This window comes from Martes martes (genome assembly GCF_963455335.1).
Source record: "Martes martes genome assembly, chromosome: 12".
In the NCBI taxonomy this organism is placed as follows: domain Eukaryota; kingdom Metazoa; phylum Chordata; class Mammalia; order Carnivora; family Mustelidae; genus Martes; species Martes martes.
The window spans coordinates 62,376,792-62,398,462 of NC_137900.1; the positions used below are offsets into that span (position 1 = coordinate 62,376,792).

The 21,671-nt window shown below is 38.1% G+C and overlaps 1 protein-coding gene across 1 annotated transcript in view; it reads left to right on the forward strand.

Annotated features, from left to right (window-relative positions):
* The first annotated feature begins 3,893 nt into the window (after positions 1-3,893).
* Positions 3,894-21,671, forward strand: part of DCAF10 (DDB1 and CUL4 associated factor 10) — a 42,964-nt gene continuing 25,186 nt past the window's right edge. The window contains exons 1-2 of the mRNA XM_080820820.1: positions 3,894-4,545; positions 15,830-15,943. Of these exons, the coding sequence (XP_080676946.1) occupies positions 3,995-4,545; positions 15,830-15,943 (665 nt within the window). The 5' untranslated portion in view covers positions 3,894-3,994. The remainder of the gene's footprint in view (positions 4,546-15,829; positions 15,944-21,671) is intronic.

Sequence of the window (21,671 nt, forward strand, 5' to 3'; positions counted from 1 at the left end):
CTGTCAAATAAATAAATAATCTTTAAAAAATAAATAAGTAAACTTCTTTAAAAAAACGTTTCTGATTCTTAATCTCAACTCAGTTCTTGATCTCAGGGTCATGAGTTCAAGCCCCACGTTGGGCTCCATGCTGGGTATGGAGCCTACTTTAAAAAAAAAAAAAAGAAGAAGAAGAAAGAAATGAGCATCACCAGGCCCTCTGTGTAAAGGTAGGAAATCAGTAAAACCTAAATTCTAAGAAATGTCTTTCAGTTTAGTTATTCTCTGAGCTTTGGTTTCTTTGCCAATAAAATGGGGACAATAATAAAAATAGTGCTTCCTAGGATTTTTATAAGAAGATAATGAATATGAAGCATTGAGCACATTCTTAGCAAATAGTAGTTGCTTAGTGTCAGCTATTAATTTTGCAAATATTGTGTCTTGTTTGGATTAATTGGGGACAAAGGGATAATTATCTGAGCTTCTCTTGACTCATAAGAAAAAGTATGGACTTGGGGTCCTTATGTACTTAAGAGTGTCTGAGTCTTGGGTCTGAGATTTTTGGTGCTGTAAGTATTTAGAGGAGCAAGACATGCTTGATATTGGAGTGAGCAAAGAAGACTTCTTGGCAGAGCTGGGCCTGAGCCAGAGTTTGAGGTTTGTATTCCACTGGAAAGTTTATTTTGTCCTGACTTTGCCCCTTTATTCTAACTTTGGGTTTTCTCATTTTGTTAGACCTTTTGTTTTATTGGCTATATTATGATGAACAGAAATTCTGCTTTTGCCTGTGTTCTCTTGCAGGTCTGTGTGAACGGGAGAAAGTCTGACCTCCCTGCTCGGGAAAAGGCAGTGCTGGAGTTGGCACTTGCTATTTCTCAAGCTGATGACATAACAGATGACCATTTCAAAAAGCTAGAGATGCATGGATTCAGTCAAGAAGATGCTTGGGATTATCATTGCCATTTCAGCTTTATTTGCCATGTCCAGCCGCCTTGCTCATTTTGTTGATCTTGTTCACAGCAAAGAATTGTGTTTGATGGGCAGAACCAACAATGTCAAAGATATCAAGAGTAAATCAGCTGCTGCTCCCAAAGTATAAAAGCCTAAACAGAAAGGTAATGTTTGTATTTCAGGCATACTACATTACTTGGGAAGTAATTGTTTAAAAACATCTAGTCGGGTGCCTGGGTGGCTCAGTGGGTTAAAGCCTCTGCCTTCAGCTCAGGTCATGATCCCAGGGTCCTGGGATCGAGCCCCAATTCGGGCTCTCTGCTCAGCGGGGAGCCTGCTTCCTCCTCTCTCTCTGCCTGCCTCTCTGCCTACTTGTGATCTCTGCCTGTCAAATAAAACAAACAAACAAAAAAACATCTAGGCAGTGGATAGGGAAGAAAGTAAATGAATTTGCTCCCTGCCTGCTCAGTGAGATAGATCCTGAAGTGTTGGGAGTATGCAGGGACATGTGATACCTGGGCCTACAGGAAATGTTTGCCAATTGTTTCTTTGTGTTGTGATCAAAAAGGAACATCAGGGCAAAGACATTTAGAGGATGCTTTCCTGATGAACTGGTATCTCTGAAGTTGAGCTGTTGAAGTTGAGAATTTTTTAATATTTGAAAATAGTGTTACATAGAAATTGGTCTATATGGACTATAATTTGCAGTCAGTTCCTTGTTAACACGACATAGTTGTATTTAAAGGCTCTCAAGGGGCGCCTGGGTGGCTCAGTGGATTAGGCCTCTGCCTTCGGCCCAGGTCATGATTTCAGGGTCCTGGGATCGAGCCCCACGTCAGGCTCTCCGCTCAGCGGGGAGCCTGCTTTCTCCTCTCTCTGCCTGTTGCTCTGCCTACTTGTGATCTCTCTCCCTGTCAAATAAATAAATAAAATCTTAAAAAAAATAAAGGCTCCCAAAGTCAGTGGGTAAATAGGAGCAGTCAGAGTTAATCCATCTTTAGTGCCTTCTCAGTTAACTTCCAGTAAATTTTTATTTTATTTGTTTATTTTGCTGATTGGTTGGGTTCTAAAGTCATGATCATCTCAATAGAATTTTAGTCCTTATGGTAATTTATTATTTTAGCTTTAACAAAAAATATTTGGTAAGTGAGGACTCACATTTTAAATAGAAGCATAAGGAAAAAAAAACCTTGGCATTACTGAATGTCTCATTCTGTGCTACAGCTGCGACTGTCTTTTTTGGTTATCTTCTTAAGAATCATTCTCATCTGATAGAGGTACATGCAAACCTACAAAATGTTTTCTTCCCATTTGGCTTCCAGATTCTCAATAAATTGTTAGTGAACATTTCTTAATCAGTTTTGGAACTATACTGTGTTAATTTCAAATTGCCTCAACTGTGAAGTCTGATTTTCTTGAGGCAGCACAAAATTTCATTGCAGAGCTTGTATTTTTCTGCTGGAATTATATCTTAAATACCTTGGAATATATAACCTTTAAAAATTTTTATTTTACCTATTAAAAATTAATAATATTGGTGAGTGGTCAGTGTTTTATAGAGCATAAAATTTTAGCCACTGGCCATAACTTCGGGGTCAAGCAGAGGACCTCTATTAAGTTTTTGTGGGGGCAACATGGAGAATATCTCCAGAGGAATGACTGCTATTCTGAACTCAAGATGCTTGCTTCTTGCCCTTTTTTCATTCAGCTCATGGACTAGAGAGATGAAGAACTACTAACTTTCCTGATGGGAAGACCTGCTGAATGTTCAGCCCTCTGAATCTCATTCCTTTACTGTAGAGATCCTTCAGATCTGTCCTCACAGGATAGCTCTTCCTTCAAAGATCCTCCAGCTTTATCCTCAGTCATCAGATTTGAGCTTTCTACAACATAGCTCTTGATCAAGGCCTAGAAGAATTGTCAGTTCTTGTACCTGCCTTTCCTTGTACCTCAAGCTTTCCTTTATTGAAGACTCCTTCCCTTCCCAAGAACCACCCCAGATCCTGTTAACTCTGTTTAAAACAAAACAAAACAAAACAAAAAAACACGCGTTCTATATACTGATCTTTACCAGCAGTGGTGAAAGGCCTTGCATCTGTCATGCCTCTGTGCCCTGCCTGGTATGTGTAAGCAGGATTTGACCTTGGGCTCTGTTGTTTGTAAGGTTGATTTGATTTAGGTCTCCAGCTCCACTCAGTGACTCCTCCTGCTGGATATATGCTCCTTCCTGAGGAGAGGATGACTTTGGGCTTATAAAATCTTGACCTACTGGCCAGTAGCTGGGAGTTGGACAGATATTCAGGGGGCACCAATAGACCCCATTTTCCAGGCCCTGTATAGACTTGGTGTTTATTTTTCCCTTTTTTTTTTTTAAGATTTTTTTATTTGAGAGAGAGCGAGCAAGGGGGAAAGGCAGAGAGAGAAACTAAAACCCACTCCCTGCTGAGCCCAGGGCCCAGGGAGGGGCTTGATCCCACCACCCTGAGACCATGACAGCTGAAATCGAGAGACCCACACCTAACTGAATCACCCAGGTGTCCCAGGCCTAGGCTTTTAGCACAGTAGTGAACCTGAGTCCTTAGACTCCCAGCCTGAGTAGGCAGTACACCCTGCCACTTACTATGTGGGCCCTGCACGTAGTATGGTAACTTCTAACCCCTTCTGACTTTAGCCTAAGTTGCGGATAACAACATAATCATAGTTCACCCCTTTAACTCTTCAGGCCCACTCGACCCCAGGCACACAGTTACGATGACTCACAACTACCGACTGTCCCAGGAGTGCCCTAATGGTGCTACCGCCCCGTGCAGCCCGAGCCCTGGGCATTCTCCGGGGCGCTCAAACACAGCTGGTCATTGCCGGTCAAGGTCCCTCCGGGATAAAGCATCAGTGGTGGGCGGTGTCCCCGCTTTCGCGGTCCCCAACGGATGGTAGCCAAGGGCGGCGCGTGTTTCCCAGCCGGCGGGGTTAGGCGGTCGCACGCCGGAAGTGGCGGCTGGAGCGGGAGAGCTGAGGTGTCGGCCGGCGGGGCTGTGGCCGGGAGCAGGGGGCGGGTGCGTTGGTCATGTTTACCTTCGGGCCCGGTAGTCCCGAAGAGGATGGGACGGCCGGAACGGGGGATGAGGAGCCGGCACCCCGTGCGGGGCAGGTGGCAGCCACCGGGCCGCTCCCCTCCCCGCCCGCGCCGCCGCAGCCCGGGACTGACGCAGCCCCTCCCCCGTCGCCCTCCCGGAGCCCTCGCCGCCCCGGCGCACCCTCGCTGCCCCTGCCCGCGCGCTCTGGGGAGCTCGGGCCGCCTGGAGCTCTAGACTCCTCAGCCGCTTCCGCCCAGGGAGAGCTGTCACCATCCTCCCCGCCTCGCCGGCGACCCGGGCCAGACTGCAGGGCCGGGAGCCGAGGCCGCCACGGCCTCGGCGCCGGCCTTGGTGGCCCCGGAGCCCGGCTGTTCGGGTGGCTGAGAGAGCGCAGCCTGGGCCGCGGGCTGTTCGTGGACCCGGCGCGGGACAATTTCCGCACCATGACTAACCTCTATGGTTCCATCCATCCCGCGGACTCGGTGTACCTCAGCACCCGCACCCACGGCGCGGTCTTCAACCTCGAGTACTCGCCCGACGGGTAAGCGCGGCCCCTCGGAGGGCAGGTACCCGCCTCCGCCTGCCTCTGCTGCCCGTGGGCGGCGGCCAGGGTTGGGGGCAGCCGGCCTGCAGGCACCCCAGCACTTTCTGAAGCGCTCTGTGGCTGTTGGAGGTCCCGGCCCGGCCCTTGGAGGTAGGCAGGCCCGAGACTCACTTGTGCGCCTCTGTGAAGCAGAAATGTCTAGGGCCTGCCACCCAGCAGGTCTGCCAGAGCCAGGCCAGAGCTAGGCTTCTTTGGTACACAGCACATGCCCAGCAAATGCATTCTGAGTAATTACTTATTCTTTCCCTGTCATCCCGGGATTGCGTTTTTCTCAGCGAGGCTGCTGGCAAGCGTAGGGAGCCTGCAGGTTCCATGTACTCTCTGCCTGACTTACCTTGAGGGTTGACAAGTGTGCGTTCCTCTGCCCCTGAAGGATACTGAGACGCGGCAGAGAGGTGTCTTATGATGTGGGGCATTTGTGAACACCCCAGGTTAGACTACATACTTCTGTTAGGGTGTCCAGCCTTTTTCCTGGCTGATGAAATAGTTATGTTTGGTCTCGGTTTACTTTGTGTTATGGGGAATTCCACAATAATGTGTATTTTTAAAACTTTGCTGAGTACACGAACAACAAAAACAAAGGAAAAAATTTATACACAGTGCTACCCTGAGAAGACAGTATAACTCTTACCTGATCAAGGATTTGGGATTGTAGTCATTTGCTTAGTTCATTTATTCATTCCCTCATTCAGCAAATATGTGTTGAGCACTTGCTGTGTTACAGATGTGGAGGTTGCAGTGGTGAGCAAAACCAATCAATGGCACCACTTTTATTAAGCTTGGGATTTATTGGTTCAACAAGATATTAATAACCATACTAAATATTTCATAATGTATATTTATAAACTGAGATAAAGGCTTGAAGGAACCGGTTGTACGCTAGGGTGTTTGAGGTTTCCCTGAAGAAATGGCATTTAACCAAGAACAGAAAAAATGAGTAGAAGATGAATTAACCAAGATAGGGTGGGGGAGGGGATAGAAGTATTTCAGATAGAGGAAATAATATGTCAAAGAACCTATGATTGAAGGGCCACTATGTCATGTTAGAGAAGCTGAAAAATGATGGCTTAACAAAGCAAAATATTTTGCTAAAGAAAAACCTGAAATATGCTGAGAAAGGAGAAAAGTAGCAGAATATGAAATCACGGTGAGAAGTTATATCATATTCCATCTCAGTGATGGATATGCATCTTCCTAATTACATTTGGTGCTGGGGTTTCTACTTACAGCAGTTGCGTGGAACCTGTAGCAATGAATGTGCATCTGAATACAGGTAAGGGAGGAGAAACTACTGCAGTTTATTCATGTAACATCCCCTCCCCAGTTCTCTCTCCAACAAAACCCTGTTCCTAAAGCTCCTCAAAGTACCAAGAATCTGATAAACATTTGGTTCCTTTCTTCTCCATACCCCAACTCCTCCTCCCACCCTACTACCTGTTCTGTCAGGCTTTCAGAAGTAGCTAGCTGTTTCTACCCTTTGAAAGTGAGATTTTAGGTACATGATGAGAGGGTTAGAATGAGTTCTAAAGAAAGGATTCCCATTGCCAGTGTTATTAGAACAAGGAATATATTACTGATAGTTCTGTTTGAATCTGGACAATTATTATCCCCTACAAACATTTTTGTAAAAAGTAGTTAGGTACTCTGGTACTTAAAATAGTTTAGTAATGTAAATAATAATAATAATTCAATATTGTTTAATTTGCAATTGATACATACTCTAGAAAACCTAGGCAATAAATGAGCAAAAAGAACCTAAACATCACTTATAATCCCAGAGATTTAATGGCTATCCAAGGAATTTTTTGTGTGTATATGTTTTTTCTTTATTTCTTTATATTTTAAAGGTTTTATTCATTTACTTAAGTAATCTCTACGCCCAGTGTAGGGCTCAAACTCATGACCCTGAGGTCCAGTAACATGCTCTTGCAATTGAGCCAGCCAGGCACCCCTGCGTGTGGTTTTTTTTTTTTTTTTTAAGATTTTATTTATTTATTTGACAGAGATCACAAGTAGGCAGAGAGGCGGGGGCTGGGGGGGGGAAGCAGGCTCCCCCACTGAGCAGAGAGCCCAATATGGGGCTGGATCCCAGGACCCTGGGATCACGACCTGAGCTGAAGGCAGAGGCTTTAACCCACTGAGCCACCGAGGCACCCTGTGTATGTTTATTTTAATGTATATGTGGAATCATATTATTTTGTTGCCTGCTTTTTTTATACAATATATTGTAAATTACCTACGTTAATGTATTTTTACATTATTTAACATTTTTCATTAGTTTAAATAAAACCTCTATAAACAAAATTTTTAGATTTATGTCCTCAATGATAAGTCTCTAGAATGAGTGAAAAGTTATGAAGATTTTGGATACCTATTATTAAATTGCCCTCTGTGAAGATTTTACTAGTTCTCATTCTTATCACACACATATGAAAGTGTCTGTTTCCCCATACTTTTGCCAACATTGCACATTGCCATTCTTTTCCATTTATGCCAAGGTGATACATGAAAATAGTTGTATTACAACTTTTTATTATTCTTACTACATCTACTGATATGCTCCAAATTCTTATGGGACTTAATTGTATGGAAAGAAAGACATCTGTGTTAAATGAGATAATTTCTTACATCCTTCAGTTATATAGGTTATATCTATCAGCTTACTGGGTACCATTATCACTGTGATTTATAAGGACTTCTCAGTACAGAGAAAGAGAAGTGACATAGAAGGTAAGAATTAAAATTATGAATTTAGTAGAGACCAGACTAGAAAAAATTTGGCACTAAAAAAGAAATGAAAGGATACATGAAGTAGAGGTAATTTCTAAGAATTCAAAAAATATTTTACAGAAACGGTTTTATCAAAATAAGTGTATCATCTCAAGATAACATTTTGAAAAATGAAATTCAGTGTTAATAGATTAGTTAATAATATATGGGACTTTTTCGAGGTATCCTTTATGAAAACACATTAGGCACTGCTGTAGAGGGAAGTAGTGTACTGGAAAATAGAAATGAAGAAATTACCTAGAATGGAGATAAGAAAGATACAGAGATTGAAAATATGAAGGAGGTTTAGTGACATGGAGCATAGAGAGAAAAGGCATACTATATGTTTGGTCAGCTCCTGAAGAAAATGAGATAGATAATGGGTAGAAAAAATTTTGAAGAGATAATAGCTGAGAACTTGACGAACTGAAGAAAGTCACCACACCATGATTTAAAAGGCCCAACAGATCTTAAGCAGGAATCCTTTCTAGACATACAGTGACTCCAGAACAACAAGTATTAAAATCTTAAAAGCTAGCCAAAAAAGACCTCAAAGGCATAATTATGAGAACAATAATCAGTTAGTCACCAATAATAGTGCAAATCAGAAGTGATTATTTTCAGTATGCTGGGAAGAGCACTGCCAATCTAGATGTCTATACCCATCAAAGATGGGTTCTTCATTTTTGTCAGAATTGAAGATGAAATAAATACATACACAAGCACAGCCCAGTGGGTTTGCCCCCAGACCTTCAATAATGGAATTCTACATTTAGAGGGAAGAGTTTTCAACTGGAAGGTCTGAGATGGTAGAAAGAATGAAGAACAAAGAAAGTGGGAAATAAGTATGTGAAACTAAATCTTATTTCAGTTTTGTCTTTTGCAATTAACAAAGCTAGAAAATAATTATGAAGGGATGTTCTAAATTTCTCGCTTTCTTCAGGGAGTATTTGACATATTAACTGTAGGTTTTATTTATTTATTTATTTTTAAAGATTTTATTTATTTATTTGACAGAGATCACAAGTAGGCAGAGAGAGGAGGACGCAGGCTCCATGCTGAGCAGAGAGCCCGATGCGGGGCTCGATCCCAGGATGCTAGGATCATGACCTGAGCCGAAGGCAGAGGCTTTAACCCACTGAGCCACCCAGGTGCCCCTAACTGTAGGTTTTAATGTTTGCATGCTAAAATTTGCAAGATTAAAAGATGAGAAAGAATATATTATCTCCAGCCTACTAGAGGAAAAAATAATGGAATGAGAAAAAAAAATTCCAAGAGCAAGCAAGAAAGGAAAGGAAAAAAGAAAAGGTATAATAAAAAAAAAAAGCACAAAGAATGGCTGAAAATAAGTCCAAATGTTACTAATTATAATAAATATAATAGTACTCAATGTTTAGTAGGATAGACAAAAATATATCAAATACATTCTAAACAAAAGCTGGTGAGCTATATTAACATACAAACTAGGCTTTAAGGCAAAAAATTTTACTAGAGGTAGGAGGTCACTGTATGCTGATAAAAGTTCAGTTCACATGGAAGATAAAACTGTTTTTAACTTGAATGAGTCTTTTAGATCTAAATATAGGTATCAAAAACTGGTAACTTCAAGGAGGAAACGAACAAACTTATCATAGAAGAAGATTTTGAGGTACAGTATAGTAGAACTCAGGCAGACACAAAACAAGATTAAGAACAGCATCACTTAAAATCTTGCTCTGAAGGGCAGTATACTGCATTCAGGCCTGATTCGCAGCTAGTACACATTGGTTCAGCTGTACCAGTTGTTAAAATATTGATATATGTCCATAGTGGATGAATAGTTACTGTCCGAAGCACATTGAGTGTCTTCCATGGAACCTCCCAGAGTAACCCATTACATAGCAGAGTTAAGAGCTGGCACTGCAAGTTGCCAAAAAAAATCTTACTTGAGGGCTACAGCATCAGTGCTAATTATTCCTTATCCCTCCCCACAACAAAAAACCAAAATCTATTGGCAAATGCCCAGTGACCATTTGGGTTCCCTCAGTGTGGGGCTGTCTGCCTTTCACAAGCACCCTCCTGGTCATTCTTACATAGTCATTTGTGAGAACTGCAGCCTCTGGGGAGATCCAGACAGATGAACAGGGCAGTCAGATGAAAGTAATACTACTACTGCTGGCACAAATTAACTCTCTTGGCATAATGTGCACTTCCATGACTGAAAAGAATCCACAGCAGATGAATGGGGCCTATAGGGATGATGTATGGATGTCATCACTACTGGGATAGAGATCCCTAATATTATTATTATTAATGAATTTCACCATTATTTAGTGGGATAAGTTTGCTAAAACCCACTAAATACCTGCCCATCATAGGTGTCAGTAACACTCATTTTATTTTTTTAAGGATTTTATTTGTCAGAGAAAGTACAAAGAGGGGGAGCAGCAGGCAGAGGGAGAGGCAGGCTCCCCACTGAGCAAGGAGACCAATGCAGGACTCGTTCCCAGAACCCTGGGATCATGACCTGAGCCAAAGGCAGACGCTTAACTGAGCCACCAGGGCGTCCTAACACTAGTTTTGTTAATGAAAATGACCGCCAACATAAATCTCAGTACCCAGCACATTTAGTTGAGGAAACAGAAGCAGAAAGGTCATTAAACATGAAGGATTTGTATCCTGGCTTGCTCTTAACTTTTATATTACATTACTTCTCATCTGAGCTGAAGGATTAGGTCTGATATAATAAAACATGATATATCAACAGATTATTTTTGTAGCTTAGTTATTAATATAATTGCATACATGTTTCATATACAAAATTAACCGCAAGCATTATAAATGCTAAAAAAAATTTTAATTCCGCTTGAGCAAAACCTAAAAAGAAGAGGATTTAGCTCCATGAACAATTCTGTTGATGCTGAATAATTTTTTTACTAATGAATACTCCAGGTTACTTACTGACTACCAATTAATGTGGACATTCTTGGAAGCGCTTTATGCAATTACCTATGTCTCTTCATGGTGCAGACATGGGCATCTGGGTCACAGAAAAGATTATGGCTACAGTTTCTAAAAATTAATAAATAATGGAAATTAAGTTGATGAGCAACTTAATTAGAACTATCACTTGGCATATATAATCTATAGGTTAGTTTACTTTGAAAATGTTTTAAAGTTTTTATTCATAATGTTAATTTTTATTACTATTGAATATTAAACTTTTTAAAATATCGTACTTCACTGTAACAGCTATCTCCTGCTTGCTTTTTTTTTTGCAAACAAAAAGGAAGATTTACAGATTTTCACTTAAAAGGCCACATTTCAAAATGTTATCATGGAAGTACAGTTTCTCAGTACAATGTGACCATTTGAAATGAATAACAAAAAGATAACTGGAAAAACCTCATGTGTTTTCAAGTTGAGAAACATTTATAAATAACATATGGGCCAAATAAGAAATGATAGCAGAGGTTAGAAATATTTAACATTAAATGATAATGAAAGTACCATCTGTCTCAAAACTTATAGGGTGTAAATAAAAAATACTTAACCAGGAAAATTATAGTCATTAATAAACTGGAAAAGGAAAACTTATGAGCTAAGTATCCATCTCAAGAAATAGAGAATAGTGTAGTTATCTATAATAGCAAAGTAAGTCTGAAGAAAGCAGAAGGAAGGAAATATAGTAACAAAGAGGAGAATTTCAATACAAATACTCAACAGAGAAAATTTTGTCTTTGAAAAGACAAAAATGAAAAACATACTGAGCAGGAGAATCTCCAGGGTACCTGGTTGGCTTAGTTGAGTGTCCCGACTCTTGATTTCCGTTTGGGTCGTGGTCTCCGGGTTGTGGGGAATCAAGTCCCACCTCTGGCTCTCTCAGTGCTGAATCTGCTTGTCCCTCCCCCTGTGCAGTGCTCCCCACTCACTTGTGCTATTTCTCTCAATACATAAAGTCTTAAAAAAAAAAAAATCCCCAAGTAAACAGTATTCAGAATTACTATTCTGAACAATATTCAGATAAATCCAACAATATTCAGATGCAAGAGGCAGAGATTGTAGCTTTCCAGAAGTCGTAAAGTAGATGGTTTGGACCAACCCTTCAACGGAGAATAATTAGAAAAGCTAGAAAAAATATAAAATATTTAATGTAAGATATAAAAAGCTTATGTTTGAAGGGATTGGAGAATTATGGCAGTTAGTAAATTGCTGGGCCAACATCTGCAAAAGAAGGCAAGCCAGAAATGTGAGCCCACGATTTTAGCCAACTGAATTAAGCAATTATGGTAGAAATGAAAAGTGTAGAATATAAAACAATGTAAGTAGCTACATTAACATATTGAAGGGAAAACATAGGGTAATCTCAATAAATGCTGGAAAACTGTTTTATGCAATTGAGAATACATTACTGAAAAAAACCAGCAAATTTGAAGTAGAACTTCCTTAATCCAATAATGGGAATCTCCCCCCACCCAAAAAAAGAAAAACAAACTGCACAGCAAACATTGTACTTAATGATGAAACGGTGAATGTATTCTTGAAAATCAGGCATGACAGGAGTGCCTGCTAATATTAACATTTCTATTTAACATTATACTGAAAGTTCTAACCCAGTGTAGTAACCAAAAAAGCATTAAAAAAGAAAAAAGCATTTGTTTGTAGATAATATGATCATCGACAGAGAAAACCTAAAATAGTGGTGCTTGGGTGACTCGGTTGTTGGACATCTACCTTCATGATTCTAGAGTCCTGGGGTTGAACCCCTCCTTAGGCTCCCTGCTCTTCGAGCCTGCTTCTCCCTCTCCTGCCAGCTGCTCCCCCTGCTGTGCTCGTGCTTTCTCTCTCTGTCAAATGAATGAATAAAATCTTAAAGACCTAAAATAACCTACTGATAAGGTATTAAAATAGCAAGATTGATGGATAAATAATTTTAAAACCAGTTTGCATTTTTGTACACCAACAGCAAAGAAAACAAAATTTTAAAAAGAACATTAATAAAAGCATTAAAGTGTCAGATACCCAGGAATAAATCTAAGAAGATAGGCATGACCCATATGGAGAAAATCTCCATGGTATATGGAAACACACCATGTACATAAACTGAAAGTCTTTTTATTGTAATGATCTCAATTCTATGCAAACTTTTTTTTTTTTTTTAAGATTTTTGTTTATTTGAGAGAGAGAGACCAAAGGAGCACAAGCAGGGGTATGGGCGGAGGGAAGAAGGAGAAGGACAGGGACAAACAGACTCCCCAGTGAGCAGGGAGCCTCAGTCGGGCTTGATCTCAGGGTCCTGGGATCACCACCTGAGCCAGAGTCAAGACACTTAACCCACCATGCCACCTAGGTGCTCTCTATGCAAACTCTTCTATAGATTTATCATAGTCTCAAAATCGTAGCTGGATTTGTATGTGAGTGTGTGTACATAACTTGATAAGTTGATTTGAAATGTATAAGGATGTTTAAAGGTCCAAGAATTGCTAAGATACTCATGCTATGAAATTCTCAAATATGTGGGAAGGTAGACATGTTACTGATGGGATGATTCAATATTAAATGATATAAATTCTACCAAATTTGTAAAGTCAGTGCATCCCAGTAAAAATAAGAACAAGATTTTTTTAAAAAGATTTTATTTATTTGTTTGAGAGAGAGAATGAGAGGGGAGAAGGTCAGAGGGAAAAGCAGACTCCCCATGGAGCTGGGAGCCCAATGTGGGACTCCATCCCGGGACTCCGGGAACATGACCTGAGCTGAAGGCAGTTGCTTAACCAACTGAGTCACTGAGGCAACCCCTGAACAAGATTTTTTGGTAGGATCTGACATGCCATATCTAAAATTCATTTAGAAGACAAAGCATACTATTAGCCCCCCACCCACCCCCAATGTTCAGAAAACATTAAGAAAGCATAATGTTAGCCATCCGACAAAATGTTCATAAAGCAATGTTCATCTTGCTTTACATATATAAAACCTTCTAGAAATTAAAATAGTATGGTGGTATTGCATAGAATAGGATATAGCATCCAAAAAAACAGCATATGTGATCAAGGTCACATTTCAAACCAATGAGAAAAGTACAGGATTGATATTGGGACAAATGATACTCATTTTAAAAAGTTACAAATCAGGCCATGTACAAAAATAGATTGTATTAAAACAAAGAAATGACTGTCAGTTTTATACATCTCTTACTTAACAAGACTCTCCCAGAATCACTAATTCATTTACTTTGTTTGTTTGTTTGATTGTTTTAGAAAGGGAGAGAGTGGAAGATGGTGAGGAGGAGGGAGAGAGAGAGAGAATCTTAAGCAGGCTCCATGCCCAGCACAGAGGACCCTGCTCCTCCTGCTGTGGGACTTAAATTTCACAACCCTGAGATTATGACCTGAGCCAAAAACAAGAGTTGGACACTTAACCGACTGAGCCAGCAGCACCCCTGATTCACTTTTATGCATAAAAAGGAGTAAAGTTCATTCCATAACTCTTGTGAGAAACAACAAGAGATGGCTGTTTATTATCTTCTAAAATTATGGATACTAATTTTTACTCATGCTGGTCCACTAGCACAAAAATCCTTCAGATACTCAACTTTTGAAGTCCAGATATTTCCAAAAAGGGCTTATGCAGAGCAGACACCTTTTAAGGGACAATTTCATGACTACTAAATATGGAAAATAATTTAGATTTTTCCCCTCTCACACTTTATCTAAAAAGTTTGTTCTGAATAGAAACTTCTGGCTTTTTAGAATTCTGTCTTGGGGGGGGTGGGGCGCCTGGGTGGCTCAGTCGTTAATGTCTGCCTTTGGCTCAGGTCATGATTCTAGGGTACTGGGATCGAGCCCCCCATCAGACTCCCTGCTCTATGGGGAACTTGCTTTTCCCTCTCCCACTCGCCCTGCTGTGTTTCCTGTCTCACTATCTCTCTTTGTCAAATAAATAAATAAATAACATCTTTTAAAAAAAGAAAAAAAAAATCTATCTTGGGGCACCTGGCTGGCTCAGTTGGTAGAGCATGTAGCCCTTGATCTTGGGGTTGTGAATTCGAGCCACACACTGGGTATAGAGGTTAGTTAAAAAAAAATTTTTTTTTAAAATCCTGTCTCACTATTTTCATCTTAAACATACAAATTCCGTTTGTTATTGGAACTATCAATTGGGAAGGCCTACAGTTTCAGGACTCAGGATTTCATTTGCTAGATATATGAATCCAAAAGAGCAGTGTCCACAAAAAACTAAGACTTAAAAGTAAATAAAAAACAGTTGATTTTCAGAAATCAAAATGCGGCTTATAAAAGGTTTATAATAATATAACTTTGTAATGGGAAAGTGCTGAAACAAGAGACAATACTAAAAAGCATAAAGGACAAGATAAATAAGTTTAATTGTATCTAACTGGTTTGATAGGATATATGCCAAACCCTTTTCAGTACATTTTAATAGATACTGATAAAGAAATATATAATTTGTCAAAAAATATATATATAATTTGTCATATATGACTTTTTCTCCTAAGTTGCCTCATCTGTGCATGTTTTTTACAACCAGCTTTCCTCATTTAAAAATATGTTTTGGGGGAGCCAGAGTGGCTCAGTTGGTTAGGCGTCTGACTCTTGCTTTTGCTTTCTTATGAGATCGAGCCCTGTATTGAGTTTCACGTTGAGCATGGAGCCTGCTTGGGACTCTCTCTCTCCCTCTTCCTCTGCTCCTCCCCACCCCCACTCCCCAGCTCTCTCTCATACACGCACTCTATTTCTCTCTCTCTGTCCAAAAAATAAAAAAAATTTAAAAATGTCTTGGAGTTCTTTCATATCCATATGAAACTATCCCTATCTTTTTAAACATTGCATGATATTGCAGAGTATTACATACCATGGCTTAAATGATCAATCATTCCTTCTTTCACGTACATTTAGGTCGCTTTCAATTTCTCATTATGGTGAGGTATATCTTTATATATGCTTCTTTGTATTTATAAATGATTATTTCTTTAGATTAAATTCCCCCCCAAAAATTGCTGAGTCAAAAGGTACACACATGATAGATACGGGTACTCTCCAAACCTGAGCTGTATCAGTTTATGCTCCACCATAATTTTAAGAGTCCATTTCCTATTGTTGTCAAGAACAGATAGCTTCGGGGCACCTGGGTGGCTCAGTCGGTTAAGTGACTGCCTTTGGCTCAGGTCATGATCCCAGGGTCCTGGGATGGAGTCCCGCATCAGGCTCCCTGCTCAGTGGAGAGCCTGCCTTTCCCTCTCTCTGTGTGCTGCTCTGCCTACTTGCGCTTTCTCTCTGTCAAATAAATAAATAAAATATTAAAGAAAAAAAAGAACAGATAGTTTCAATCTTACAAATATTTGCCTTTAACATGGGCGAAAAGAAGTTATGAGTTATAGTTTGTGTAATTATAAGTGTGCATATCAATAATAAGAGAATGCTAGAAAACTAAATGTGTCCTTTGCTTTCAGGTCGGTGCTGACTGTTGCTTGTGAACAGACTGAAGTTCTGCTTTTTGACCCTATATCTTCAAAGCACATAAAAACACTTTCTGAAGCTCATGAAGACTGTGTAAATAATATCAGGTTTGTATTTTAGTGAAATAGTGAAGTTTATTAGTGTGACACAAAATATTCTAATTTGGAAGTTAATGAAAATTTGTAATTTCTTGCCCAGCAGTGCTAGATATGGATTTATGATTTGTGAATTTTATCGCTTATGAATCTTATCCCTTTAATTACAAGACTTGCTATATTAACCATTTTGGATTAGGATCTTTCTGAAATGCATTTTTTTACTTACATATGATTTTACCTTTTCTCTTCATATATCAGGGTCATCATTATGAACTTCAGCCATGTATTATGATAGTCCTGCAATGTCTTTGGGCTAATGATCTGTGTAGAATTATGGCAGTCACATTGCTAAGCCTCTCTCACCTTCATCCCTCAAATCCAAACTGTTGAGGGGAAAGAACACATTTGCACAGAGAACTTTCTAAAAGCATGTTGGAAGCACCTTAAATTCTCAATAATGTGGGAAGTAAATAACAGTTGAACAGCTTGGTGGATTAATATGCAGTCATTAAAATGATGGTCACAGGGACTACATATCAACATGGACAAATGCTTGGGACAATATATGTTAAAATCATGATAAAAATTATTACAAATATGACATGCAGAAGATAAGGAAATATTTTTCAATGCTAACATGGGGTGGATTAGAATGAATGGATAATGAGTAATTTTGTTTTCTAAACATTATGTAGTAAGATTATATTCCTTTTATACTCATTACTTCTAATGTTAAAAAAAAAGATACTGGGAAATTACTTCTAGTTACAGCCAATAGACTGAATTTTGATGTAACCTCTATGCTCTAAACACATAGGACAATAAAACAAATAGCACAAAAGATATAGCCAGGCTTTGAAACAATGTATAAGTTTTTGTGGGCTAGAAATGGAACACAGACACAAGCTGTTACAGGGCTGAAACCAAAGGCCCACTGGGTTTTGAGTCTGGTACTGACGTGTAGTAATTTTAATTCCTGTCGAGAATACTAAAGTGCTTCAGTACTAAAGTGCTTCGTAAGAGGCAGGAATCAGAGTCAGAATTACTACACAGTGCACTGGCTAGAATGCCTGTCCCATTTGTGAAAGGCTGAAAAGAGGAAAAAGTTATTCACTACCTGAGGCCATGGGTTTTGGCTGATTAAGATACAACCTCATGGCCAGGAATTGAATGAAGCCATTACTGAGTCGTGATTGAATGCTTATGTCTGATAGCTCCAATATCATCATGAAACTGAAGGCCGTAAGGTCATTATAAGGCCTTACTATGGATTAGGGGTTCAGAAATCCAAGTTGGGGCAATGATAAAACCATTAAATAGGAAAGAGGAAAAAAATGATTAAAAACCTTTCTTAAAATAAGCACTATAACCAAAATTCTAAAACTCATGAAGACATCTAATATTCATATCATAACAAATTCAGCAACTAAAACAAGCATATTTTCTGGATGAAATTAATTTTATGGAGTAGTCCAACAAAGACTATTTTTAAAAATAAATTATTTATTTTTTTTTGACTAGGTAATACATGCACGTGGTACAAAATTCAAAGGTACAAAAGGGTAAACAGTGAAAAGTAAGTCTATCTCCCACCTCTGTCCCCTAGCCACCCAGTTCCCCTCCCCAGAGGCAACCACTATTACCAGTTTCTTGCTATCCTTTTTGAGATAGTCTATGCATGTACAAGCATACACACACACACACACACACACACACACACACACTTTTATATAAATGGTAGCATTCTCTACACACAATTATATACTTCGGCTTTTCTATTTAATAACATTTAGAGATCATTCCATATTAGTACCCATGGGATGATCTTATTCTTTTTAACGGCTGCATAGTATTCCATTGATTGGAAGAAACTTTAAAGCATTTTTAGGATGTTCAAAGAAATAAGTTAACTGATACTTTCCATTTAAAGAGAACTCAAAATTATGAAACAAAAGAGTTGAAACAAGAACAGATTACTGTGGAAAAGAACCAACTACAACTCTTAGAAATTAAAAACATACTAGTATATAAAAAACCTTAAAGATAGGATAAATTTTATCCTTTACTCCATTGATGAGAGAATTAATGGGTTCAAAAATAATAAGAGTACTTAAAATACATAGAGGACTAATTGAAGACTCCAGTGTGTATATAATAAGAATTACAAAAAAAGAAGATGCAAAGGTTGGTGGAGAACTAATTTTTGAAGACACAAAGGTAGAGAATTTTTAGCATTACTAGAAGGTCCTGAATCCTTGAACCAAAGTAAACTCTAGAATGTCAAGTAGGTTAAATAAAGATAAATCTACATTTTGACAGGTTGTAGTAAAACTTTAGAATATCAAAAGTAAAGAGAAAATCTTAAAAGCCCCCAAAGTTAGAAGTCAGATTACCTACAGAGGTATAATTCAACATTATAACAGAAGGTTTCTCATCAGCAACAGTTGATGCTAGGAATTCTGAAGTAGTATCTTAAATACTAATGGAAAATAATGTCCAATGCCATATCCTATCCAGGTAAACTATTATTTCATAATTAAGAATTTAATTAGTTGAAATGATAAATGTTATTGATTATTACTAGCAGAAAGATAATAATTTAGGTTTGGGGGAATACATTTAAAACAAAGTTAAAACTAAAGTCTTGATTTATTTTCTGGTAGTAACATTAAAAAGGAAAAAACATGAAATTAATTTTTAGTAATGTTTTATTTATCCCAATAGGACTAAAATGTTATCATTTCAACATGTCATCATTAAAAAAAATTATTGAGATATTTTAGTTTCATTTTCTGATGTTAAATTTTCAAAATCCAGTGTTTTACACTTAGAGCACAACCCAGTTCAGACTGGCCATATACCAAGGATTGGAAAGCCACATGTAGCTAATGGCTACCAAACTGGACAGTGTAGCTTTAGATAGTAACAACAAATAGGTTGTGTGTAATATGTTAGGATTCATGTCATGTTCAGGAAGAAGATAGAAATATGAAATAATTTCAGACTCTTTCAGAACAATATATAATTAAATATATACAATGAAAAAGTACTAAATTAAAGGTGACTAAAATAGTAGACATTCAGTGTATAGCTAGCTTCCAAAACAGTACGAGTGGGGGGAGAGGGAATATTGAAAACATGATCAGTTCAGTGGAAGATGGGACAGCTATAAATAAATAAAACAAAGGAAAGGAATGCTAAGTAGAAAACAAGAAGTAGAAATAGACCCAGTATATAAGTAGTTCACAGTAAGTATAAATGAATTGATACTCTTCACTAAAAGACATGGAGACAGCAATTTGAATAAAAAACAAAATCATTTATATATTCATTGTAGAGATACCAAAACTAAAACTGCCCAAAAATGGGAAAAGAAAACTAATGTAGATTATCATCATTGGACAGATGGAAGACTAAAGGCTTTAATAAAGATAAAGTGCAACAGTACATGTTAATGAAAGGAAAAATCAACTAAGAATATATAATAATGAAGAACTTTTGTATACATTTTGAAATTTGTATATTTAAAAAAACAACAACAGCAGCAACAAAAACGAGCACAAAACAGATACGGAATTACAAGCCTATAATTATAGTGAGAGATTTTAATACACTTCTGTCCCAAACTAGTAAATCAAGTAGATAAAAATTAAGCTACAGAAGATTTTAAACTATCTTGGACAATCTTTCACCTGAAAATAGAAATGCAGGATAAGATTTTTAAAATATTTTTAAAAATATACAGTTGAACTGATAAGAAAGAAAGGAATCCTAGGGCCAAAAATGAAGTAGATGCTAGAATGCAAAGAAGTAAGTAGGTATTCAGCTAGCTTTTACCCTGGAGGCATCTGCCAAGTGCAGGTGACCTTGAGCTTATGTTTTAGTATGCGTAAGGAGTTATAGTGGACAGGAGACTTAATTCTATGGCCAGTTGAAGATGAGGAGTCTAGTAGAAAACTCTCCATAAGGCTGGGACTCCAAAGAGCTATACTTATAGCATAAAGGTGATCTGGAAATATACCACCTTGTTCATGTAGACAATGACATTGGTAGAGGGGTGTCAGAAAATCTCCTCAGTGAGTGTCTAACCGCAAGTCAGTCTTCATGCATGTGTGGCGCCCAAATTCACACATTCGAAACCATGTAGCCAACAGTTTTAAAGTGGATCCAGGTTGATAGTACTGCCAGGTACCTGCAAAAACAAATGCAAATCTTCTCTGGGGGAGAAAACTTGGTATCATAAGTCAATTCTTTCTAAATTAGTCTATAAATTTAGTGCAGTTTTAATCAAAATACCAACAGGGTTTTTTTTTTTTAACTTGACTTAAAAATTAATATTTAATAGCAAAGTGCCAGGAATATCAGACAATTTTGAAGGAGACTAAGATGGTAGTCTTCAGATATCAAACACAGTCTTAGGACAGGAATAGATTAAGTGCCTAATGAAATGGAGTAGAACTTCCTGAAACAGACCCATGCATATATGGAAATTTGATCTATCTCTGCAGGGACATTATAGATCAGTGGTGGGGAAAATGGAAAAGAGAGAATTGGTTATATATATGAAATAACTGCGAGTTAGAGACCTAATTAGGAAAGCAAACCATTAAAGCTCTAGGAGAAATATAGAATATATTTATGTTCTAAGTATGAGAATGGATTTTTTAAGATATGAAAAGCACAGATCATTAAAGGATTGCTAAGTTGAACTGCATTAAAATTGAAAACTTCATTCTAACCACAGATATAACAGTGTGAGAAGATAAGCTATAGGTAGGTGGGAGAAGATGTTTTCAATGCACATAGCCAAAGAAAGATTAGTATGCAGAATATATAAAACATTTACCCTGGAGCAAAATAGGCAGAGAATTATATAAGAGAAGCTAAAATGAGCAATAAATATGGAAAATTTTTTAAGCTTTCTAGTTATGAAAATGCAAATAAAAATAAACAATGAAGAAATACTAAGAATTGGCAAAGATGTTGAGAAGTAGAAACTCTTGGACATTGATGGAGTATAATTGGTAAAATTATTTTGAAGAACATCTCAGCAATATCTGGTAAAATTGAAGATCAAACAGTTTTAAAGAAATTAAAGTACGTGTAAATAAGGAGATGTATAAAGAAGGTTTGTAATAGAATCATTATTAATTCAAGTTGGAAATAAATCTTCCGTCAAGAGGAAGATAAATTCCAGACTACTCATACAATGGAATACTATACATCAGTTAAAATAACTAGAAGCATCTGAGATACGTCTCAGAAATTCAAGGTTGAGCCAGAAAAGCAAATTGTAGAATGAGCTATACAGTGTGATACCATTTATATAAAGTCTGAAAATATGCAAACATAAGTTTAATAAGGGCATGTATTTGTCTATTTGTTCTCTGTTCTATTCCTAGCACCTAGAACTGTGCCTAGCACATAGCAGGTGCTAATTAAATATTTATGGAATAAATTGAATACAAAACAAAACCATACATTGTTATGGGTACATACTTAAGATCTCATGGTATTAAAAACTTGCGTGGGGAGTGACAAACAAATTTTGGATAGTGGTTCCCTCTGGAGAGGGAGGGAGGGGAATGGGATCGGGGAGGGATATTCAGGGTGCTTCAGTTGTATTTGTAATGTTCAAAAGAATATGAAAGATAACAAAGTGTTAAAATTTTTTAAAGCTGGGTGGTGGGTATCACAGGTTTTTGTTATATTCTTCATAGTTTTCTTTGTGTTTTTA